The sequence below is a fragment of the Chiloscyllium punctatum genome, chromosome 8 (assembly GCF_047496795.1).
Source record: "Chiloscyllium punctatum isolate Juve2018m chromosome 8, sChiPun1.3, whole genome shotgun sequence".
In the NCBI taxonomy this organism is placed as follows: Eukaryota; Metazoa; Chordata; class Chondrichthyes; order Orectolobiformes; family Hemiscylliidae; genus Chiloscyllium; species Chiloscyllium punctatum.
The window spans coordinates 103,674,482-103,701,009 of record NC_092746.1 but is presented as its reverse complement, the minus strand read 5'-3'; the positions used below and the strand labels follow the sequence as shown (position 1 = coordinate 103,701,009).

Here is a 26,528-nt window from a genome sequence, read left to right as displayed (position 1 = left end):
CAGTCATTGGGAAATAATTTATTTCTGTCTACTCTGTCTCATTCCTTCATAGCTATCAAATTATTCTTTAATTACATTTATTTTAAGACAACAGCTCCAACATTCAACATATCTTTTATATCTATTCCTTTTCATCCCTGTCAGCATTCAAAGGAATTGTTCCCTCCATCACCCTCTGGTCCATTCTCTATCACTCTTAACACTTTAGTCACTTCCCATGTCATCATCCCATTGTAATCACAGAAATACAATATTTACCCTTTTTAAATTCTCATTTCTCTTGGTCCCAAACACATCTTCCAGGTGAAGCAGCAATTTATTTGCACTACTTTGAATCTAGTGTGTAATATATATAATGTAGAAAAGTACACTGGGCAGCACGATAGCTCAGTGGTTAGCACTGCTACCTCACAGTGCCAGGGACTCAGGTTTGATTCCACCTTCAGGTGACTGTCTCTGTGTGAAGTTTGCACATACTCCCATTGTCTGCATGGATTTCCCCTAGGTGCTCCGGTTTCCTCAAATACACTCAATGAATTAAGTAAATGGATGTGCAGGGTAGGTGGATTAGCTGTGCTAAATTGGCAACAGTGTCAAGGGCTGTGAAGGCTAGGTGGGTTGGCCATGGGAAATGCAGAGTTACAAGCATAGGATCAAGGAATGGGTCTGGTTGGAATGCTGTTTGAAGGGTCAGTGTGGACTTGATGATCTGAATGGCCTGCTTCCACGATGATTATGTTCATTGCTCACAAAGTAGTTTCCTCTATGCTAGGGACACTGAACCTCGTCTAAGTTAACGCTTTATAGAATATCTCCGCTCAAACCTCCGGTATGACACTTGCTGTTTTAATACACTATCTTGCTCTCATGCTCAGGTTTCTGTCCTAGGTTTGCTTCAGTAACACCCAACTCAGGTTAAAGGAAGAGCCTTTACAGCCTTCTGGACTTAACATTGAGTTCAGTGGCTTAAGGCCATGAATACAATCTCCAGTTTTATTTTCCCCATCAAACATTTTATTAATTTTGTAATTTGCATTCTGCCATTAAATGCATGTGCTCTGGACCTATTCCACTTCTCAACAATTATCATCACTTCTTTTTTCTTTTGTTCTGTGACACTTGAGAACCCTAATCTCCTTCGGTCTCTAATCTTCCCCAACCCTTCCTTCCTTCACCATTTTCTACAGTACAAAACCCATTATTTTTCTACTGTGTCTCCATTTCCAAAGAAGTCATATTGGACTCAAAAATATTAACTTTTTCTTTCTCCAGATGCTGGTAGAGCTGTTGAGTTACTCCAGCATTCTCTATTTTCATTTCAGATTTCCACTTAGAGTCATAGAAACACAGAAGATAGGAGCAGGAGGAAGCAGTTCAGCCTGTTTTGTCTGCTATGCCATTCCTCACGATCATGGCTGATCTTCCAACTCAATAGCCTACTCCTGCTTTCTTCCTATAATCTTTGGTCCCGTTCTCCCAATATATCCAGCAGCCTCTTGAATACATTCAATGTTTTGGTATCAACTACTTCCTGTGGCAATGAATTTCACAGGCTCACCACTCATTGGGTAAAAAATGTCTCCTCATCTCCATCCTACATGGTCCATGCCAAATCCTCAGACTGTGACCTTTGGTTGTGGATAAACAGAGATGCACGGCATGGAAACAAACCCTTCAGTCCAATTTGTCCTTGTCAACCAGAAATCCTAAATTAATCTAGTCCCATTTGCCAGCATTTGGCCCATATCCCTCTACATCCTTCCTATTGATATACCCGTCCAGATGCCTTTTTAAATGTTGTATTTGTACTGGCCTCCACCACTTCCTCTGGCAGTTTGCTCCATACACGCACCATTCTCTGCATGAAAAAGAAGCCCCATGGGTCCCTTGTAAATCATTTCCCTCCAGTTTGACTCCACCTGCTTCCCCCCCCCACCCGCAACCACCACCACCAGAAAAGACCTCAAGTATTCAGTATCTACATGGCCCTCGTGGTTTTATAAATCTGTACAAGATCACCCCATAGCCGCTGATGTTCCAGGGAAAATAGCTCCTGCTTATTCAGCCTCTTCCTGTAACTCAAACCATCCAACTCTGGCAACATCCTTGTAAATGTTTGCTGAACTCTTTAAAGTTTAACAACACCTTTCCCATAGCAAGGAGCACAGCATTTCGCTAGGGCTCTTGTAGCAGTCAGAAATAAGTGTATAGCTGCCTTGGAGTTTGCCATGTCCCTCAGTCTGAGAATCCCTACTTTGTTGCATCAAGATCCTCTCCATAATGTTGAGACTAAAGCTACTATTAGTGTTCTAACTGTTGGCTTAACTAGTACCTCACACAGTTAGTCTAATATACTTTGAATTCAAGCTGTTAATTTTTTTGTGGTTGTACCTACCTGCAGTGCTGCTTTTCATATCATGTGAACCTGCGTTCCAAATTCCTTTGTTTTAACTTTCCTTCATTTAAAGTATAATTTACCCAAAATGTGCTGTCACATTTACTTTTCTACTGTTTGTTCATGGGATGTGACTGTGCAAGGCAAGCATTTTATGCCTATCCCTTGAGCCAGGTAGCTTGCTCAATCAGCTCCAAGGCCAGTTCAGTTATTCACATTGATGTCAGTCTGGAGTCATATGCAGGTGAGACTAAGTAAGGATAGTAGATTTCTTTCCCTAAAAGACGTTAATAAAACAGATGGGGCTTTTCAACTGTAAATGCTAATTTCATCATTACTACTACTATTGACAATTCCACTACTGTCAATTCTTAATTTATCATTGCATTTAAATTCCACTAGCCGCAGTGATGGGATTTCAACCTGTCTTCCAGAACATTAGCCTGGCTCTCTGCATTGCAAGTTTTGTGACATTACCATGACACCCATCTTCTCGGTCATAATTGAATTCCCAATACTTCCATTATGTTTAATTCTGTGTAATTGTCTTGTGTTGTTCCTTGTCATAGCCTTTCTAAATGGTCCTGTGTGCAATTGTTTTCTACCTTGTCTCAGCTTGTAATTCAGTATGAACAGAGTTTCAGCATAATAAAGTAAAATCTAATTTGAGATCAAAGTAATTTTGTATATTGTTTAAATACACTAAAATTCTCATGGTTAATTGCTTTGTAAAAGCTCAGTACTATAATAATCCTTATCAGAATGGTCAGCTGGCTGTATTTGAACTTGAACCTTATTGTGAGAGGCTATTAATCAGTTAGTGAGTTATATGTGCTGTTCAAAAAATGTAAACTAGGAAATTGAACGGTATCAGAATCTTTCCATGGCTAACACAAAGGAGGAGCATGACCTCCCATCTGATGTATGCAGAAAGCTAAAAAAGCTGTCTACCATAATCTAGTTATTGTGTTGCCAATAAATTGTGTTAACAAACTTGCAGACCACAGGTCTAAATCAAGCTAGTATCTTGCCTTGTGATATGTTTTGTTGAGTGTGCTGAGAATTTTGGCTGCGTGATGGAAGTGGGAAGGGAAAACATACTCAAATCTTACAGTCTGTGTTTTTCCCTTGTTCTCAGGAACCAGAACCAGAAATTGAGGCGGTCAGTTCAAGCCAGGAAATACCTTCAGTGCCACCCCAAACCGAGAAGGTTTCAATTGCAACGCAAACAAAGAAGTTAAGTGCCTCCTCACCAAGAATGTTACATCGGAGCACCCAGACTAATAATGACATCCCCTGTCAGAATATGTGCCATGAAAAGTACACCAAAATATTCAACGATTTTAAGGAGCGTATGAAAGCAGAGCAAAAACGGGAGACTGAACGAGTTGTAAGAGAAGCACTGGAAAAGGTACAGATCAGTTTTGGCTCAAACCTTCTATACCTTCTCTGATATTTCTGTGCTGGTCAAATTTTGATTGCCTGTTGCTTATCTTAATTTAATCAGTCACCCATTGGTGGCTATGCCTTTAGTTGCCTAAGCTCTAAGTTCTGCAACAGTCTCCCTAAATCTTTCTACCTTTCTACTTCACTTCCCTGCTCTTAAGGCATCCTTAAAATGGCCTGTTTGACCTAGTTTTATCATTGACTTACAAACGCAAAATATTGCAGATGTTTGAAACATGAAATACAAATGCATAATGCTGGAAGTATACTCAGCAGGTCAGGCAACAACTCTGGGTGGCTCACTGAACTCTGAGAAGCACTTTGAGCATTTCAGTATATTAAAAGGCACTGTACACATATAAGTTAGTGTTATTCAGAGATTACAAATATTTCTAAATATTATTTCAATGTGTTGCTACATCTGATGTAAACTGAGGTCCGAAAGTTTTTAAAACAAAAATTGCACATTTAGCTGATTCATATTAAATATCATATGTGACAATAGAGCTCAAAAGGTGAGGATGTATAGAACTTTTTTCCCCCATTCTCCTTGAGATCAAAAGAAAATGTATCTTTGGGTTTTAATTAACTTGACTGAGATTTGGTAGGGGAGGAATTTGTATCTTTCCAATATACGAATGACTTGGTAATGCCTTAGACATCTGAGGAGCGGGAGGGTCAACGTTTTGGCCCTTCATCGGGAACTCTGATGGTGCCTGACCTGCTGTGCTTTTCCAGCACCACACTCTCGACTCTAATCTCCAGCATCTGCAGTCTTCACTTTCTGATAATGCCTTAGACATTCAAGGTGCCACATTCTGAAGTACTAACAAGTTCCTCTTCTGTTCCAAAATCTTTTAGTAATAGTAGGTCATGTTTGAAATCATGCCATAGATGAGTGTTCCCAGTGAAGTTTACCAGACTAATACCTCAAATGACAGGTTGCCCTAGGAGGAAGGTTGGACAGGCTAGGCTTGTATCTGCTGAAGTTTAGAAGACCAAGGGTGACTTGATTAAAGCAGGTAAGATCCTGAGGTACCTTGACACGGTAGATGGAGAGAGAATAATTCCACTTAAAAGCAAATCTATGACTAGGTATTGCTATTTAAAACAGAGGTCCAGGGAACTAATTTTGACACAGAGGGTTAGGAGTCTGGAATTTTCAACTTAAAGGGTGGTGAAGTCTTTGAATATTTTTAAGGCAGATATGGATATGATCTCAATAAGCACAGGAAGCATTGAGTATGCCTTTGAGCTTATAGTCTGATCATTATTGACCTGAGAAAATGGCAGAGAAGGCTAAAGGAGTAGGATGCTGGCTGGATGAAGTCCTGTTGCAATGTCTTGCAATGGGAATAATTCAACAACCATCATTGTCTTCCTTAATATTAGTCATGATTCTAGCTATTAGGGAGTTTTCCTCTTGTTTTCATTAGTTTAGTTTTTTTGTTCTTCATTCTCATTTTCTTTATGTTGCATCATTGGTAAGGCCAAATTCTGTGCCTATTCCTAATTGCTCTTGAACTGAGTGCTTTGCTTGGCCTTCTAAAAGAAAAATATTTGTGGGATATGGGGGTTGCTGACTAAGCTAGCAGTTGTTATCTATCCTTAGTTGTCCTTGAGAAGGTGGTGGTATTGATCCACTTTCTTGAACTGCTGTAATCCATTTGGCATAGATAGACCCAGAGTGCTGTTAGGGAGGGAGTTTCAGGACTTTGACCCAAGGACGCTGAAGGAACAGTGGGCGGCACGGTGGCACAGTGGTTAACACTGCTGCCTCACAGCGCCAGGGACCCAGGTTCAATTCCCGCCTCAGGCGACTCTCTGTGTGGAGTTTGTACATTCTCCCCGTGTCTGCGTGGGTTTCCTCCGGGAGTTCCGGTTTCCTCCCATAGTCCAAAAATGTGCAGGTTAGGTGAATTGGCAGAGTCAAATTTCACGTACTGTTAGGTGAAGGGGTAAATGTAGGGGAATGGGTCTGGGTGGGTTGCGCTTCAGCGGGTCGGTGTGGACTTGTTGGGCCGAAGGGTCTGTTTCCACACTGTAAGTAATCTAAATGTGATGTATTTCCAAGTCAGGATGGTGAGGGGCTTGCAGGGGCACTTGAAGGTGATAGTGCTTCTGTGTATCTCTTGCTCTTGGCCTTCTAGTTGGTATTAGTTGAGGTAGCAGTTGCTGTCTCAGGACCGTTGGTGAATGTTTGCAGTGCATCTTATAGTACGTGCTGTAGCAACAGTGGTGGAGGGAGTGAAGGGACTGAGGTGCCACTCAGTTGACTGCTTTGTGCAGGATGGTGTCAAGTACTGTCATAGCTAAATTCATCCAGGCACGTGGGAAGTATTCCATCCCATTTCTAAATTGTGCTTGTAGATGATGGGCGAGCTTTGAGCAGTGAGGCGACAAGTTGATTCCTAATCTCTGGTCTACTCTTGTAGCCACTGTATTTATGTGGCTTGTTCAGCTCAGAATCTGGTTAATGGTGACCCCAGGATGATGATTTTTGGGGATGCGGTGATGGTAATACCATTGAATGTTAATGGGCAATGATTAGTTTCTCTCTTGTTAGAGATGGTCACTGCCCGGCACTGGTGTGGCCTGAATGTTACTGGCTATTTTTCACTTCAAACCTGGATAATATCCTAGTATTGTTCTATATGAACTTGGACTGCTTCAGTATCTGAAGAATTGTGAATGGTGCTGAATATTGTGCAATCAATTGTAAGCATTCCCACTTAAGACCTTATTAAGGAAGAAAGGTCTTTGATGAAGCAAATGAGACCATGGAATCCGTACAGTGCAGAAGCAGGCCATTTAGCCCATTGACTCCTCACTGACCATCCGAGGAGCATCTCACCCAGACCCACTCCTTCACCCTATACCCATAACCCTGCATTTTCCATGACTAATTCACCTAACTCACATATCCCTGGACATTGTGGGCAATTTAGCATGGCCAATTTACGTAATGTGCATATCTCTGGACTTTGGGAGGAAACTATAGCACCCAGAAGAAACCCATGCAGACGTGGGGAGAACATGCAAACTTCATGCAGACAAGTCACCCGAGGGTGGAATTGAACTTGAGTCCCTGCTAACCACTTAGCCACCTTGCTGCCCCAACACCCTTGAATCGAGGACACTACCTTGAGGAGTTCCTGCAGAGCTGTCCTCCAAATGAGATGACTGGCCTCCAACAACCACAACTATCTTCCTTCATGCTAGATATTTTAGAGGGCTGTTAAGAGTCAACCACATTGTTGAATAACATTTAGGAAAGGATGACAGATTTCCTTCCCTAAAGGATGCTATTGCACCATATGGGGCTTTATAACAGTTGGCAATAGTTACCATTCCTGAGACTGGCTTTTTAATTTCAGATTTTAATTGAATTTAAATTCTACCAGCTGCCATGGTGAGATCTGAACCAGTGCCCCCAGGGCATTATCCAATGCATTCAATGGCTGATATCACATTGGATTGAACCGAATTGGCTGGAAACTTGCTTCCATGATAGACAGAACCTCAGGAGAAAATCAGCTGCGAATGCTATGTAGACACCCTCTCTCCTAAGTATTTTAATTATCTGCAACCATTTATGGCCAGTCATAACAGGACTGCAAATCTTTGATCCAATTCTTAGTAATGAAGTGAACATGCAGAAGGCTGTGGAAACTTACCAAGAGAAAAACGATTAATGTTTCGATCTAGGATGACTTTTCTTTAGAACTCCATCGGTAGTGGGTTTGCTTACTGTCTCTCCATGCTACTTACATTCAACATTCATGTAGTCTTGTGTTGTGCCAAGGTGAGATTTTGGCATGCTCTACTAATCTCCATATTTCGTCAGGATTGATCTGGTTTGATGCTAAGTGAGATAAATTTTATCTTGCTAATGGTGATAACCCACAAGCACCTCATGGACATACATGGATGAATGTCTCCCATGTTACACAGTGGTTGCTAGATGACATTTGGAGGTGCACTTAATGTGGATGGAACTTTGCCTCCATGCAGTAGGTAGATTGGTGAGTTGGAGATGAAGGTGTTTTTTCACTTATGTTAGTTGTGTCATTATTTGCTGCTGAACCAGTTTGTCAGTCCATCCTTCAGGACTCGGTCAGAATGTTGGCAATCCGTTCTTGGTATGGACATTGAAGTTGAAAAATGTGTTGCTGGAAAAGCGCAGCAGGGCAGGCAGCATCCAAGGAGCAGGACAATCGACGTTTCGGGCATAAGCCCTTCTTCAGGAATGAGGAAGGTGTGCCAAGCAGGCTAAGATAAAAAGTAGAGAGGAAGGACTTGGAGGGGCGTTGGGAATGCGATAGGTGGAAGGAGGTTAAGGTGAGGGTGATAGGCTGGAGAGGGGGTGGGGGCGGAAAGGTTGGGAAGAAGATTGCAGGTCAAGAAGGCGGTGCTGAGTCCGAGTGTTGGGACTGAAATAAGGTGGGGGGAGGGGAAATAAGGAAGCTGGAGAAATCTGCATTCATCCCTTGTGGTTGGAGGGTTCCGAGGCGGAAGATGAGGCGCTCTTCCTCCAGATGTCGTGTTGCCATGGTCTGGTGATGGAGGAGCCAAGGACCTGCATGTCCTTGGCGGAGTGGGAGGGGGAGTTAAAAGGTTCAGCCACGGGGTGGTTGGGTTGGTTGGTGCGGATGTCCCAGAGGTGTTCTCTGAAACCTTCTGCAAGTAGGCGGCCTGTCTCCCCAGTGTAGAGGAGGCCACATCGGGTGCAGCGGATGCAGTAAATGATGTGTGTGGAGGTGCAGGTGAATTTGTGACGGATATGGAAGGATCTGTTGGGGCCTTGGAGGGAAGTGAGGGGGAGGTGTGGGCGCAAGTTTTGCATTTCTTGCAGTTGCAGGGGAAGGTGCCGGGAGTGGAGTTTGGTTTGGTGGGGGGTATGGACCTGATGAGGGAGTCGGGAGGGAGTGGTTTTTCCGGAACGCCGCATCTTCCACCCCGACCTCAATTTACCTGGACCATCTCAGACTCCTCCCTCCCCTTCCTAGACCTCTCCATTTCTCTCTCGGGCAGCCAACTCAACATGGACATTTACTATAAACCGACCGACTCCCACAGCTACCTAGATTACACCTCCTCCCACCCTGCCCCCTGTAAAAACGCCATCCCATATTCCCAATTCTTTCACCTCCGCCGCATCTGCTCCCAGGAGGACCAATTCCAATACCGAACAACCCAGATGGCCTCCTTCTTCAAAGACTGCAACTTCCCCTCAGATATGGTTGACGATGCTCTCCACCGCATCTCCTCCACTTCCTGCTCCTCCGTCCTTGAACCCCGCCCCTCCAATCGCCACCAGGACAGAACCCCACTGGTCCTCACCTACCACCCCACCAACCTCCAGATACATCGTATCATCCTTTGTCATTTCCGCCACCTCCAAACAGACCCCACCACCAAGGATATATTTCCCCCCCACCCCCATCTGTGTTCCGGAAATACCACTCCCTCCGCGACTCCCTCGTCAGGTCCACACCCTCCACCAACCTAATCTCCACTCCCAGCACCTTCCCCTGCAACCGCAAGAAATGCAAAACTTGTGCCCACACCTCCCCCCTCACTTCCCTCCAAGGCCCCAATGGATCCTTCCATATCCGTCACAAATTCATCTGCACCTCCACGCCCATCATTTACTGCATCCGCTGCACCCGATGTGACCTCCTCTACATTGGGGAGACAGGCCCCCTACTTGCAGAACGTTTCAGAGAACACCTCTGGGACACCCGCACCAACCAACCCAACCACCTCGTGGCTGAACACTTTAACTCCCCCTCCCACTGCACCAAGGACACGCAGGTCCTTGGCCGCCTCCATCGCCAGACCATGGCAACATGATGCCTGGAGGAAGAGTGCCTCATCTTCCGCCTAGGAATCCTCCAACCACAAGGGATGAATGCAGATTTCTCCAGCTTCCTCATTTCCCCTCCCCCACCTTATCTCAGTCCCAACCCTTGGACTCAGCACCGCCTTCTTGACCTGCAATCATCTTCCCGACCTCCCCACCCACCCACCCACCCCCTCTCTGGCCTATCACCCTCACCTTAACCTCCTTCCACCTATCACATTCCCAATGCCCCTCCAAGTCCCTCCTCCCTACCTTTTATCTTAGCCTACTTGGCACACCTTCCTCATTCCTGAAGAAGGGCTTATGCCCAAAATGTCAATTCTCCTGCTCCTTGGATGCTGCCTGACCTGCTGCGCTTTTCCAGCAACACATTTTTCAGCTCTGATCTCCAGCATCTGCAGTCCTCACTTTCTCCTAATGGACATTGAAGTCTCCAACACAGATGACATTGTGTTCTTGCTATCTATACTGCTTCTTCTGAGTGGTTGTCAATGTGGAAGGGTAGTTATTCATCAGCTAAGAGTTAAATATTGTCCAGGAAACTGGGCATAACTCCCTCTTCTTTTAAACCCACCAAAGAAGGTAGTTAGCCTTTGGATTTAACAGCTCGTCTAAAAGTCGGCACTTCTGATAATGCAGCAGTCTCCTCAGTTTGTTCTGGAGGGCTGACCTTGATTTTGTGTTAAAGTTCTGGGTTGGGTCTTAAATCTACATTCTTCTGACTAGGAGGGACATGCTGTTATTTTGGTGAAATGTTTTCTGAGCAAAATAATGCATAAGGTATGTTTTAAAGTTCATTTTAACTTAGAGGTACTTTAATGTTTAATTTGTCAAGTTTTATTTTAAAACCCATTGCTTATTTTTGTCAGATCAGTATGTTGGAAACATGTAGAGTGGCTAAGTTTTATTGGAACAGTGAAGTTTCAAATCTCTCATTTCACTAATCAAGAGTGATATCTAGTAGTTTTTTTTGTGATATACGCATACCTTTTAAAGGAGCATAATTTGTGGTGCTGTCAATGATTACCCACTAACAGGATATGATATGGTCCAGTGACTTGAACTCTATGTACAGCAGCTGTTGTTGAGGTCAGATATATGTGCTCACCTTCCAAGTTCACTCTTATCTGTAGATAGTATTATCATCATGGAAAGAACCCATGTATTGCTTTACCATTTCTTGACATATGGCTATATGTTTATGGCACACAGAAAAACACAACACCTGTAACGGCATTACTGTATTTTTGAATTTATCCTTTAAATAAGCATGTAATTAGTTGCATTCAATCAGAATAGCTTGAATCATTTTGATTATCCTGTTTCCAGCTAAAAGAAGTCAACCATAATGTTTGTGCTTCACATTTCTGAGGCCTCCTTGTTTAGAAATTAGTCTGTGCCTCTATTCTTTCTACCAAAGTCCAAAACCTTCACTTGCCCACAGTATATTCCATCTGCTGCTACTTTGCCCAATCTCCTAGTCTGTTCAAATCCTGATGCAGCTTCCCCACTTCCTCAACACCATCTGCCCCTTCATCTGTCTTTGTGTCATCAATGCCCTCAGTTCCTGCATCTTGATTGTTAATGTCTAACGTGAAAGTTGTGGTCCCAACATGGACCCCTCTGAAACTCCACTCGTCACTGGCTGCCATCCTGAAAATGATCCCTTTATCCCAAATCTCTGCCTTCTGCCAGTAAGCCAATTCTCTGTCTATGCCCAGAACACTATGGGCTCTTGCTTAGCTGCCTCCTGTATGGCCTTCTGGAAATCCAAATCTATCATATCCACTGGCTGCCCTTTGTTGAACTTGCTCATTGCCTTCTGAAAGAATTCTAACAGGTTTATCAGACGTGACCTCCCCTTGACGAATCCATGTTGGCTCAGCCCTATTTGACCATACACTTCCAAACACTCCTGTCTTCTGCCTCCCTCCATTCTTAAGCAGGAGTCTTGCATTAGTCATTTTTCAGTCCTCTGGGACTCTCCCTGACTCCATGATTCCTGATAGATCACCACCTTTAAACCTTTCAGCTTCCCTAGAACCTTCTCCTTAGTCATGGCCACTATACTCACCACTGCCCCTGACTCTCTTAAAATTCTAGCATGTTACTTGTGTCTTCCACTGTGAGAACTGATGCAAACTACCTATTCACTTTCTCTCCCATTTCTTTGTTCTCTATTACTAGTTCTCCACCTTCATTTTCCAGTAGATTCATAGAGCTGTAAAGCATCGGAACAGACCTTTCTGTCCAAGTTGTCCATACCATCTAGATATCCTAAATTAGTCTTGTTTCATTTGCCAGCATTTGGCCCATATCCCTCTAAACCCTTCCTATTCATATACCCATCCAGGTACCTTTTAAATGTTGTAATTGTACCAGCTTCCACCATTATTCCCTCTGGCAGCTCATTCCATACATGTGCTACCCTCTGTGTGAAAACGTTTCCACTTAGATCCCTTTTAAATGTTTTCCCTCTCACCATAACTCTATGCCTTCTAGTTCTAGACTCACCCATGACAGGGAGAAGACCTTGTCTATTTATCCTGTCCATGCTCCTTATGATGTTATAGAACATAGAACAGTACAGCACAGCACAGAACAGGCCCTTCAGCCCACGATGTTGTGCTGACCACTGATCCTCATGTATGCACCCTCAAATTTCTGTGACCATATGCATGTCGAGGGGTCTCTTAAATGTCCCCAATGACCCTGCCTCCACAACTGCTGCTGGCAACGCATTCCATGCTCTCACAACTCTGTGTAAAGAACCCGCCTCTGACATCCCCTCTATACTTTCCTCCAACCAGCTTAAAACTATGACCCCTCATGTTTGTCACTTCTGCCCTGGAAACCTCTACAAAGTCACCCTTCAGCCTCTGATGCTCCAGTAAAAATAGCCCCAGCCGATTCAGCCTCTCCCTATAGATCAAACCCTCCAACCCTAGCAGCATTCTTGTAAATCTATTCTGTTTCACAAGTTTCAAATTTCACAGCCTCCTTCCTGTAGCAGGGAGACCAAAATTGCACACAGTATTCCAAAAGTGGCAGTCCAAAGTTCACTCTTGCATCTCTTATCTTTTAGATATCTTACAAAATAAGATACAAGAGTTTTTTTTATTACTAGCTTGCGCTCTTATTTCATCATCCCCCTGCACTGCTTTTTTTTTAGTAATCCTTTGCTAGTTTTTAAAGGCTTCCCACTAATCTCCTTTACTAGTTCCTTCACTGTCGCTAACCAAAACCCTGAAACACCTTTCCTAACAGCAGCATGGAACCCCCAACACCCAAAACTGCAATGGTGAGAAATTGGGAATGGGCAATAAATGCTGACCAAGCCATTGATACTCACATGAATAAAAAAAAGGAAAATATGTTAAAATTGTGAATATGAGAGAAAATAAGGAAAAGGACGAGACAGACATTTTACATGTTGTGTCAGAGCATTAAACAGCGATAGAAGTGTGAATAGAAACGTGAGACTGTTTTCTGAATGGGGAAATTTGAAGCACAAAGGGACTTGGGAGTCCTAGTTCAGATTCTCTGAAGGTTAATGTGCTGGTTTAGTTGGCTGTTAGGAAAGCAAATGGAAGGTTAGCATTCATTTGAAGCGGGCTAAACTACAGGAGCAGAGATGTGCTGCCGAGGCTGGATAAGACGTTGGTCACATCGTATTTGGAATATTGTGAGCAGTTTTGGGAACCATATCTAAGGAAGGATGTGCTGATGTTGGAACGGTTCCAGTGGAGATTTACAAGAAACACCCTGGTGATGATGGGCTTACCATATCAGGGGTGGTTGACTACTCTGAGTCTGGACTCAAGAGAATGTAGAAGGATGGGGGGGGACTATGATGAAAATTATAGGATACTGAGGGACCTGTAAAGAGTGGATATGGAGAAGATGTTTCCACCAGGACCTGACTGCACAAAGCAAAGGGACAAACTTTTAGAATTCAAATGAGGAGGAATGTCTTCAGCCAGAGGGTGATTAATCTGTAGAACTCATTGCTACAGGTGGCTGTGGAGGCTAAGTCATTTGAATGTATCTCAAGGTGGAGTTGGTTCTTGATTAGTAACGGATTCAAGGGTTCCTGGGAGAAGGCAGGAGAATGGGGGTGAGAAACATATCAGTCATAATCGAATTGGGGGAGGGCGGGAAGACTTGATGGGCTAAATGGTCATCTTTTGCTCCTCTGTCTTATGGTCTGAAGAGTCATTGGACTCAAAAGTTAACTCTTGCATCCTGTCCATAGATACTGCCAGACTTGCTGAGCTTCTCCAGCAATTTCTGTTTTATGTAATATTGAAATAACTGTTATCCCTATGTAATTTATTTTAACTATTATTTCTTATTATTGGAATGATCCTGTTACATCCCAGCTGTCCTCCTTTTTGGGAACTGGTTTTAATGTTGATCAACAGCGAAGAGGGTTACCTCAGATTACAACAGGATGACCAGATGGGCCAATGGGCTGAGAAGTGGCAGATGGAGTTTAATTCAGATAAATGCAAGGTGCTGCATTTTGGGAAAGCAAATCTTAGCAGGACTTATACACTTAATAGTAAGGTCCTAGAGAGTGTTGCTGAATAAAGAGACCTTGGAGTGCAGGTTCATAGCTCCTTGAAAGTGGAATCACAGGTAGATAGGATAGTGAAGAAGGCGTTTGGTATGCTTTCCTTTATTGGTCAGAGTATTGAGAACAGGAGTTGGAAGGTCATGTTGCGGCTGTACAGGACATTGGTTAGGCCGCTGTTGGAATATTGTGTGCAATTCTGGTCTCCTTCCTATCGGAAAGATGTTGTGAAACTTGAAAGGGTTCAGAAAAGATTTACAAGGATGTTGCCAGGGTTGGAGGATCTGAGCTACAGGGAGAGGCTGAACAGGCTGGGGCTGTTTTCCCTGGAGCGTCGGAGGCTGAGGGGAGATCTTATAGAGGTTTACAAAATTATGAGGGGCATGGATAGGATAAGTAGGCAAAGTCTTTTCTCTGGGGTCAGGGAGTCCAGAACTAGAGGGCATAGGTTTAGGGTGTGAGGGGAAAGATATAAAAGATATCTAAGGGGTAACGTTTCCACACAGAGGGTGGTACGTGTATGGAATGAGCTGCCAGAAGATGTGGTGGAGGCTGGTACAATTGCAACATTTTAAGAGGCATTTGGCTGGGTATATAAATAGGAAGGGTTTGGAGGGATATGGGCCGGGTGCTGGCAGGTGGGACTAGATTGGTTTGGGATATCTAGTCGGCATGGACGGGTTGGACCAAAGAGTCTGTTTCCATGCTATACATCTCTACGACTCTATAAGTGTGATTTGTGGGCCAGTTCCAAAGAATGATTTTCTAATCAATTAGAGATATAATATTAAATTTTGAGGCTTAAGACTGACCTGGTCAAGTTTTGTCTGGTAAGATGTTCCTTAAGTATAGTGTTGTATATTGAACATGCTTACATTTTCTTCTTAAAATGTCTGTAGTTGCGCACTGAAATGGAGGAGGAAAAACGTCAGGCAGTGAACAAAGCTGTTGTCAACATGCAGGCTGAGATGGATAGAAAGTGTAAGCAAGTGAAGGAAAAATGCAAAGAGGAATTCATGGAAGAGATTAAAAAACTGGCCACACAGCACAAGCAGTTCATCTCCCAGACCAAAAAGAAGCAATGGGTGAGTAAGAAAATTATTCTGAAGACATCGGTTATATCAAGGTGCTTGAACAGCTGACTTTTTTAATTGAATTAATAATTTAAAAAACTAACTTGATAGGTCAGTTAAGCAAATTTGCACTGTTCGTTATTTTCATTGTTTTCGTACAAAATCATTACTTATACATCAAAAGATACTACAGGGCTAAGTGCAGGAATTTATTTGAAATTATTTGATGTGAACTGTAATATTGCTCATCTCAGTAAAGAATTCTGCAGATCTACTACTCTGAGATTATCCCCTCTGGTTTTAGGGTGTCCCTCAATGGGCAAAAGTCTCTCGGTATGTATAGACAATAGGTGCAGGAGTAGGCCATTCTGCCCTTCGGGCCTGCACCACCATTCAATATGATCATGGCTGATCATCCTTAATCAGTATCCTGTTCCTGCCTTATCTCCATAACCCTTGATTCCACTATCCTTGAGAGCTCTATCCAACTCTTGCTTAAATGAATCCAGAGACTGGGCCTCCACTGCCCTCTGGGGAAGAGCATTCCACACAGCCACCACTCTTTGGTGAAGAAGTTTCTCCTCATCTCTGTCCTAAATGGTCTACCCCATATTTTTAAGCTGTGTCCTCTGGTTCGGCACTCACCCATCAGCGGAAACATGTTTCCTGCCGCCAGAGTGTCCAATCCTTTAGTAATCTTATATGTCTCAATCAGATCCCCTCTCAGTCTTCTAAACTCAAGGGTATACAAGCTCAGTCGCTCCAGTCTTTCAGCGTAAGGTAATCCCACCATTCCAGGAATTGACCTCGTGAACCTACGCTGCACTCCCTCAATAGTCAGAATGTCTTTCCTCAAATTTGGAGACCAGAACTGCACACAGTACTCCAGGTGTGGTCTCACCAGGACCCTGTACAGCTGCAGAAGGACCTCTTTGCTTCTAAAGCAACACTGGGTCCTTAATTAGGATGTTTCACAGCATTTTGTTTTAATGTTTATTGAAACATTGCTTGGATCTGGTCTCCATGGGAATTGAAATTATACATGAACTAACCCAAATCGCTGTAGGACATAAAGAGCATTCAAATTTGTACAATAAAAGAATAAAAGAATGACAAGAGTAAGATTAGGGCTGATCAAGGATAATAGTGGGAAGTTGTGTGTGGAGTCAGAGGAGATAGGGGAAGCACTTAATGAATATTTTTCAACAGTATTCACTCTAGAAAATGGCATAGTTTTTGAGGAGATTACAAAGATACAGGCTACTAGACTAGGTGTGATTGAGATTCACAGGGAAGAGGTATTAGAAATCCTGCAGTGTGTGAAAATAGATAAGTCCCCTGGGCCGGATGGGATTTATCCTAGGATCCTCTGGGAAGCCAGGGAGGAGATTGCCGAGCCTTTGGCATTAATCTTTAAGTTGTCATTGTCTACAGGAGTAGTGCCAGAAGACTGGAGGATAGCAAATGTGGTTCCCCTGTTCAAGAAGGGGAGTAGAGACAATCCTGGTAATTAGAGACCAGTGAGCCTGACTTCAGTTGTTGGTAAAGTGTTGGAAAAGGCTATAAGAGATAGGATTTATGATCATCTAGAAAAGAAAAATTTGATTAGGGATAGTCAGCACAGTTTTGTGAAGGGTAGGTCGTGCCTCATAAACCTTATTGAGTTCTTTGAGAAAGTGACCAAACAGGTAGATGAGAGTAAACCGGTTGATGTAGTGTATATGGATTTCAGCAAGGTGTTCGATAAGGTTCCCCACAGTAGGCTATTGTACAAAATGAGGAGGAATGGGATTGTAGGAAATAAAGCAGTTTGGATCAGTAATTGGCTTGCTGAAAGAAGACAGAGGGTGGTGGTTGATGGGAAATGTTCATCCTGGTGTCCAGTTACTAGTGGTGTACCGCAAGGGTTGGTGTTGGGTCCACTGCTGTTCGTCATTTTTATAAATGACCTGGATGAGGGCGCAGAAGGGTGAGTTAGTAAATTAGCAGACGACACTTAAGGTCGCTGGAGTTGTGGATAGTGACGAAGGATGTAGTAGGTTACAGAGAGACATAGATAAGCTGCAGAGCTGGGCTGAAGTGGTAAATGGAGTTTAATGCGGACAAATGTGAGGTGATTCTCTTTGGTCGGAGTAACCGGAATGCAAAGTACTGGGCTAATGGTAAGATTCTTGGTAATGTAGATGAGCAGAGCGATCTCGGTGTCCAGGTACACAGATCCTTGAAAGTTGCCACCCAGGTTGACAGGGTTGTTAAGAAGGCATACAGTGTTTTAGCTTTTATTAATCGAGGGATTGAGTTCTGGAACCATGAGGTTATGCTACAGCTGTACAAAACTCTGGTGTGGCCGCACTTGGGAGTATTGTACACAGTTCTGGTCACCGCATTATAAGAAGGATGTGGAAGCTTTGGAAAGGGTGCAGAGGAGATTTACTAGGATGTTGCCTGATATGGAAGGAATGTCTTATGAGGAAAGGCTGAGGGACTTGAGGCTGTTTTCGTTAGAGTGAAGAAGGTTGAGAGGTGACTTAATAGAGACATATAAGATAATCAGAGGGTTAGATAGGGTGGACAGGGAGAGCCTTTTTCCAAGAATGGTGACGGTGAGCACGAGGGGACATAGCTTTAAATTGAGGGGTAATAGATATAGGACAGATGTCAGAGATAGTTTCTTTACTCAGAGAGTAGTAAGGGTATGGAATGCTTTGCCTGCAACGGTAGTAGATTCGCCAACTTTAAGTATATTTAAGTCGACATTAGAGAGGCATATGGACGTACCTGGAATAGTGTAGGTGGGATGGGCTTCAGATTGGTATGACAGGTCGGGGCAACATCGAGGGCCGAAGGACTTGTGCTGCGCTGTAATGTTAATGTTCTGTGTTCTAATTTGAGTTAGTAATGAATAGAATGTTTATATAGAACTGACTTACAAATCTTTGGGGGCAAGAGTCTGGTAAGTCTAATTGCAGATGATCCATGATAGTTTTGTGGAATTAGACTATATTCATTCCATTATGGGATCTGTGTGTTGCTGGCTGGACAAACATTTGTCCATCCTTAATTACCCAGAGGGTAATTAAAAGTCAATCACATTCTACGGGTCTGGATGCAGACTTGCTTCCCTTTAACACTAGGTGATTTTTTTACAACAATGGATAATGGTTACACGGTCACCAATAAGCTACCATTTTGTTCCACATTTTTTTTGAATTCACATTTTTACTTCTACCATGGTGGGATTTGAACACGCCTCCATAAAATTATCCTGCACTTCTCGATTGTTAGCCCAGTGACATTGCCACTTTACCACAACCTCTTCCAAATCTTGTAATGGAGGAAACTAATAGAACCCTTTAGATCCTATCATATTGTAGAAGGTAGAATGATGATTCTGGGTAACTTTTTTTGCTCTTCAAAATTGTATTCCTTGTGCTTACTAATGAAATGTAAAGCAATCCCAATCTTGCCTTTCAAAAGGTTTTTAGACAGTCTGGGGACTGTTATTAGTTGCATGGAGTCTCTTTGTGTTCTGATGGTCATGGTAGTTTCTAAGAATCTCTCCACTATTTCTACTGGTTGAAGATTCTAGAACTGGGGGCATAGTCTAAAAATTACAAGATTCAGGAAAGATATCAAAAAGCACTTCTACACACAAAATGTGGTCGAGATTTGGAACACACTTCCACAAATGGCAGTTGATGCTAGATCAGTTGTTAATCTTAAATCTGAGATAAATACATTTTTTGTTTAGCGTACTTATCAAGGGATATGGGCCAAAGGTAGGTATTATAGAGTTAGGTCACAGATCAGCCATGATCTCATTCGATGGTAGAACAGGCCCGAGGGGCTGAATAGCCTGCTGCTGTTTCTAAATTAGAATTGAGAATAGAAGAATATTGTTGATGCTGTTCTGCCAGAAGATGTACATAAAAGGATTTTAATTTTTAAATGCTTTTGACTCCAATCATATGCAATAACATTTATTCATAACATGATCCCAAGAAAAGGACTTTTCTTCTCAGCATCCCTTTGAAAGTAATGCAAATGATTTTGTAAAGCAAAGGATCATTTGAAGGACATGTCTTTATTTTGTGAAATTGACTTGGAAGTTAAATCTAACTATTCGCCAATCCTTAAGATTTAACTCTGATATATATTAAATCTGTGATAAGCACTCCCCTCCTCTTTCTAAACTTTTTGCATTTCCACTATTTTCATTATAGTTTCCATTAGTTAGCTTCAATTAAATCAGTGCCTAGGACTGCCAATCAAATAATATTTGGTGACTAACAATCCAGTAAAAGTGACTTAAAATTATTTTTGTTTATTTACCTAGAGTCAGACTTAAAATATCATTTGCTAAACATACCATTTTATATTAATCAAAGAGTTTTTTTGACAATGATTTCCAACATTATTGAAATGAAAAACAACAAAATAGTTGAATATATTTTGCATTTGTCATCAGCCAGGTTGTGGTAACCTTCAGATATCACGCAATATGAATCGAATTGGCTGAAGCTGGCATCCATGATGCCGAGGCCCTCCCGAGGAGGTTAGCATTCTCAGCACTATTGCCTGAAGATTATTGTGAATGTTTCAGCATCATCTTTTGCACTATGTGCTGAGCTTCCCATTATTGATGGTAGGGATGATTGTGGTACCACCACCTCCAGTGATTTGTTTACTTGCTCATCACAATTATGACAGGATGCGGCAGAGCTCGAACCTGATCTGTTGGTTAGAAACCCTCAACTCATTCTACCTCTTCTTGCTTTTGCTGTTTGGCACACAGCCCTGTTTGGTAGCCCCTCAAGTTGACACCTCATTTTTAGGTAAACTAGTTTACTTAGGTAAACTATGCCTTCCTGCACTCTCCTTTGCACAATGGTTACACTTCTAGCTTGAGAGGAATGGGTGAGTGGGGAATACACTCACCATGAGGTTGCAAACTGTGAGGGTGTACTATTCAGCTGCTGCTGATGGCTCATCTCGCTTCACGGATGGCTATTTAAATCACTCAGTCTGTTTGAAGTCTGTCCCATTTAGCATGATGATAGTACCACATAATACAATGCAGAGCTCTCCATGTGAAAGACAAGGCTTGTTCCTCACAAGAACTGTGTAGTGGTCACTCTTACCAATATCATTGTGGGCAGATGCATTTGCATTAGGCAGTTTAGTGAGAATTGGCTGGAGATACTGAATACTGCAAAGTTTTTGTGCCCTAAAAGCATTTCATTAATCATATTAAAGTTTTGTGCTTCATAACTTACCACATCCTTGCCAAGCTGTTCAGTGCAACTCCAACACTGATATCTACCCAACAATGTGGTAAATTTCCCTGGTATATCCTGTACACAAAAAAGGACGAATTCAATATGGCTAATTTGATCACTAGTGAAGTGATAGATGGTGTCATTAACAGTGTTATTAAACAGCAGCCAGTCAGCAATAATCTGCTCGGTGACACTCAGTTTGGGATCCCCAAGAGCCACTCAGCTCCTGACCTCATTACAACCTCTGTCCAAACATGCACAAAGGAGCTGATTTCCAGAGGTGAGGTGAGAGTGACTGCATTTGAAGTGAGTGTCATCAGGGAGCCCTAGCACAACAGGAATCAAGGGTGAATACTGTGCTTTTTGGAGTCATGCTTTTCACAAAGAAAGCTGATTGTGTATGTTGGTCAGTCACCTCAGCAAATGGCAAGTAACGTTTGCACCAGGCAAATGGCAGGCAGTGATCATCTTCAATAAGAGACTATCTAACCACCAGCCTGTGACATTCTCTGACATGCCATTATGGAATCCCCCACTATCGGCATCCTGAGCAATAAACTAACCTGGACCAGCCATGCAATTCAAGTTCAGTATGGGGAAGGTTAGTGGAGTGGGATGTGTAACATAAATGAAATCATTTCGTACTCCATTTTAAAGAGAAATGTTGTCATTGTTTTGCAGATTAAAAGCCTGAGTTTTCTTCTGTAGTTCTTGCAGATCTGTTAATTTGAAGAAGGGCAATCACTCTATAAGACTTAGAGAGTAGAGTTGTTTATTGAAGTATTTTTTGACCAAAGTACAATCAGAAATTAATATAAAGCAAGGGGGCCCTCTTGTGGTACAGTGGTAGTGTCCTTACCCATTGACCAAGAAACCCAGGTTCAAGTCCCATTTCTAAAGAGATTGATTAGGAAAATAGGTCAATCTTTTCTTTGGAAAATAATTTATTTATACGAGTTTCGTTGTGTCATTAAAGAGTAAGATGCTTTTTTTGTGAAATCCATCTTGTTCTTTGATCCCTACTCAATATATTTGTATTTCAAAAGGTTATCAATATGTGCATTCCTTTTGATATTCCAAATCTGCAATAATCAGTAAGAAAGAACCTGACTCATGACTAATTTATGAGACTTGTTAGTTAACATGAGAGTGATGGGTGGTTAGAGTTACTAAGAGTGCTATTGAGTGATTCTTTTTTCAAATTTGTTCTTGGGGTGTGTGTGTGTTATTGACTAGGACACTATTTATTGCCCATCCATAACTCTAAGAAGGTGGAAGTGAGCTGCCTTTTTGCACACTGAAATCCTTGGCATTTTGTTCCACTCATAGTGCTGTTAGGAAGATAGTCCCAGGATTTTGACCCAGCAACACTGAAGAAATAATATAGTTCCAAGTCAACAGAGGTGTGTGGCTTGAAAGGAAGTTTGTGTTCAGTAGTGTTCCCATTCATTTGTTGCCCTTGTTCTTGTAGGGGTAGAGGTCACTGATGTTCTATCAGAACTTCCTGGCTTCAGACTGTTAGAGCTTTGTTCTGGGCATGAGCTGAATTGATCAGATAAGAGTGACACTTGGCAGCAAGACAGCACACAACCAAATGTGGCACCAAGGAGTTGGAGCAAATCTGGGACATCCCTCTCTAAAGGTTGAATGTATACCCGAGAAAAGCGACAGTGCTTTTGATTGGTAGACATCAAAATCCCAACCTGAGGGTATTGGAGCAGGTATACCCTGGACCAACTTTCATCAACTGCAGTAAAATGAAGGTAGTTTGAGATTTGATTTGTTAGAGATGAGGATGTTGATATGATCAGAGATACTCATGAAGTTGTCAGATTTTGTAAAAGCCCAACTTTTTTACTGCTGTCCTTTCAGGTAAGAAAGCCTTCCAACATTGTTTTGTGACTCAAGTCACAGATTGTCCAATGTGTTTGATTGTAAACTGCCTCTGAATAGCCTTAACAAACCAATGCAGTTGTGCACCATCACCTTCTCTGCCAGCCACAGATAGTCTTGCCAGTAATGACCTCATCTTCGAGAATGAATAATATATTTAAAAGGCAGTCCTTGTCTACATGAGAAAGACCTGAGAAGCACTCAGGCATGTGCTGAGCAATAGCAAGTAACATTCAAATTGCACAAAAGCCACACTGTGATCATCTCCAACAAGATTAAGTCAATCCACCTCTCCTTAATATCATTATCACCAAGTCTCCAACTAGGAACATCCAATGATTCAACATTGACCAAAGGTTCCGTTTTCCCTGCTACATAAATACCATGGCTGTTGGGCAAAGCTAGAAACTGCACTTTCTCATAAGTGGTTGTCCCATCACCCCTCAAAATCTTTCTATTGCCTATGAGGCACAAGGCATGGGTGTGCTGGAATAATATTTTAAATCGACCTGTTCACGGATGCTATGACACACCTTTGAAGGAGGTGGGACTTCAACACAGGCCCCATTGTCCAGAGGTCAGGATAGTACCACTGCACCACACAACACCTTGGATGTGTTAGATTACTAATTCCCTAGTTGAGCGCAACTGCACCAATATTCAGAAACTTGCCACCAATTCATACATTCTGCTTAATTGGCACCTCATCCAGTATGTTAAATATTTACGCTACCACTACCAACATGCCTTGGCTGTAGTCTCCACAATATACTGGAACACTTGAGCAAGTTTCAAAGGCCTCTTTTGCAGTATCTTCCAAACCCGTGGGCTCTGGCACCAAGAAAAACAGGTGCTTGTGAAAACCAGCATGTCCAAGTTTCCTTCCAAGATCCAAATCGTCCTGATTTTGGCCATATTGCACTGTTTCTACATTGTCATTGGGTAAAATCCTATGAATCCCTCCATACCTAACAGCTGTGTTTAGAGTGTCTTTGTTGAATGATCAGTACTTGTGCCAAATGCTTCTTAGTTTGATCATTTTTCTTATTAATTTATTAGTTGCAAACATGGGTCTTGAAGCAGAATATTGATGTTAGGTTTTCATGGAACTGAAAAATGAGAACTAAAAGTCAAATCAGAACTGGGGTTCTGGACTGGAAACTATAACCCTTTTTTTCTTTCTGCAGATGCTTCAGTTTCTCGAGCACTTCTTGATTTTGTTTGGATCTCCAGCATCCGCAGTTCTTTGTTTACTTTAATCTCTGCAAAGTTATTGGATGTGTAAACTTCAAACATTGAGTAGCCAGCATCAAACTCAAAATCTGTTCTTCCATTAAATATTTCTGCTTGCCCAAATTCAACTTTGAAGGAAAATAACTGATCCAAACTGGAATGAATGGATGATTTATTGTCATGTGTGTTTTACAGTGAGAAGAACAATAAGATACAGTGAAAAGCTTTCAATAGTTGCCACGATACAGCCATTTTGATAGTTTAAGAATAAGACAAAACTGGAAAGTAATAGCTTAAAGGGAATTCCAAGTTCGATTTTTGAACCATTCAGAATTGCCACCACCTCGCTGCTAGACCCAAATAAAATTGGTGACACCTGAGGATCGGCAAATTCTTTCGCCGCTGGGCTGATTCACCTCCACCACCACCTCCCTACCACCTGTGTTCGACTAACATTGGAGTCACATCTCTCAGGCAGCCCACCTTATTGATGTCACCGTGATGTCATTCTACTACTGCCAGCACCTGACCCAAACAGCGACAAAATCGCCAATCCTCAGGTCCCAGCTCTCCCCAGCTCCCACCCCACCCCACCGAGATAAATCGCCATCACCAATGCTATCTGAACTCTTCACAATAAATAAGTAAAAGAGAAAAGCAAGCAAAAAAAAGGCAGAGCAGAACAGCCCCGAGCTCAGGAGCCCTACTCCAACACCATCTTGGAGCAAACTTTGACCTGTAACAAAACTGCACGAACATATTCCTGATGAAGGGCTTTTGCTGCTCCTTGGATGCTGCCTGACCTGCTGTGCTTTCCCAGCACCACTCTGATCTAGCTGGCATTAAAAGCCCATTTTAATGGCTTTATCATAATTCAGTGCTTCTGAGACTGATGCAGAATTCAGTACAGCCTTCAAGCTGTGAAAAACGCTGTGACGTTCCTCTGTCAATTCAAATTTCTTGCTTTTCTTTAACAAACCTGTTAAGGGAGAGAAATCTGGAACAAATGTCTGACAGAATCCACTCGCCTAAATGCTGCAAATGTTTATCTGCCTCTCCAAGTAAGCTTTGCTCTAGCAAATTTTGGCCAAATTTATAACACAATTAGCTCTTTCAAAACAATCAAAAAATTGGTGCAATTGCTGGAAAATGTTTGCCTTCCATGTTTGCCTGAATATGACCAAACTATCAATATATACAATACAGAATCCTTCAATGACTTTGTTGGTTAATCATTTACAGGTTGTTGCTGCACTTTCCATTTCAAACAACATAGTTTTGTGTTGATCAAGTCCATCTGGGTTGACAAAAGCTGATACCTCTTTGGCCATCTTGGTGACTACAACTTGCCAGTGTCCATATAATAAAACAATTTTTGTAATGAATGCTTGACCAATCCTCTCAACATATTCCCATCCATATTTATGTTAGAAAAAATGGTGGTGAACTGTTTTTATTGAAATGCTGTAGTCCTTGGGGTTTAAAAACATCCACAATGCCTTTGAGACAAGTAGCAGTGAAAGGCAATGACTTAATTCTGAGTCGGGATGGCTATTGACTTGAAAGAAAGATTGTAGGTTTTGAAAGTGCTTTGGTGAGTTCCTGCAATGCATCTTTTTAGATCCACTTCTTGTGGTGAGCAATATTCTTTCCGATTTCCTTACTGGCTATGCGAACCTCTGAGAACTTAGAATGGCAGTGACATGCAGAAACAGAAAGCAAAGTTGCAACCTATGTACCAACGTGTATGGCCAATTGCTGAGAGTGGAACATCGAAGCATTGCTCACACAGTTATGAGTTCTATGCAGTTTGGTGGGAATGTTGGTGATGAAGGGAGTCAGTGTTAAGGTAGTGGATGATGTCAAACTTCTTACAGAGGCACAGTGTGATACAGCTTGGAAACAGACCCATTGGCCCAACTTGTTCACAGTGACCATGTACCTAAACTAAGCTTGTTCCACCCACTTGTGTTTGGCCCATATTCTACCTCTTTTTTCCCCCCCCACAAACTTTTATTATTCATGTACATACTCAACTATCTTTTAAACATTGTAACTATACCTGCATCCACCCCTTCCTCTGGCAGTTCATACAAAAACTAAACATGCTGTGTAAAAAAAAAAAAAATTGCCCCAATGTTCTTTTTAAATCTTTCTCCTCTGACCTTAAAAAATATGCCATTGAGAGTGTGGTGCTGGAAAAGCACAGCAGGTCAGGCAGCATCCAAGGAGCAGGAGAATCGACGTTTTGGGCATAAGCCCAAAGGGCTTTTGCCAGAAATGTCAACTCTCCTGATCGTCAGATGCTGCCTGACCTGCTGTGCTTTTCCAGCACCACACTCTCAACTTTGACCTTCAGCATCTGCAGTCCTCACTTTTGCCCCCACCTTACAGAAAAGACCTTTACTATTTACCTTATCTATGTCCCTTATGATTTTTATGAACTTCTATAAGGTCACCCCTCAACCTCCTATGCTCTAGTGAAAAAGTTCCAGATAGGATAATGAGGAAGGCGTTTGGTATGCTTTCCTTTATTGGTCAGAGCATTGAGTATAGGATGTTGGAGGTCATGTTGTGGTTGTACAGGATGTTTGGTTAGGCCACTTTGGAATGTTGTGTGCAATTCTGATCTCCCTCCTACTGGAAGAATGTTGTGATACTTGAAAGGGTTCAGAAAAGATTCACAAGAATGTAGCTATCCTTGGAGGGTTTGAGCTATAGGGAGAGGCTGAATAGGCTGGGGCTGTTTTCCCTGTAGCATCGGAGG

At 42.4% G+C, this 26,528-nt stretch overlaps 1 protein-coding gene across 4 annotated transcripts in view; it reads left to right on the top strand.

Moving 5' to 3' along the window:
• Positions 1–26,528, top strand: part of zmynd11 (zinc finger, MYND-type containing 11) — a 193,449-nt gene that overhangs the window by 159,063 nt on the left and 7,858 nt on the right. For all 4 annotated transcript variants that reach the window (XM_072576188.1, XM_072576187.1, XM_072576186.1 and 1 more), the window contains exons 13-14: positions 3,534–3,806; positions 15,183–15,368. In XM_072576188.1, the coding sequence (XP_072432289.1) occupies positions 3,534–3,806; positions 15,183–15,368 (459 nt within the window). The remainder of the gene's footprint in view (positions 1–3,533; positions 3,807–15,182; positions 15,369–26,528) is intronic.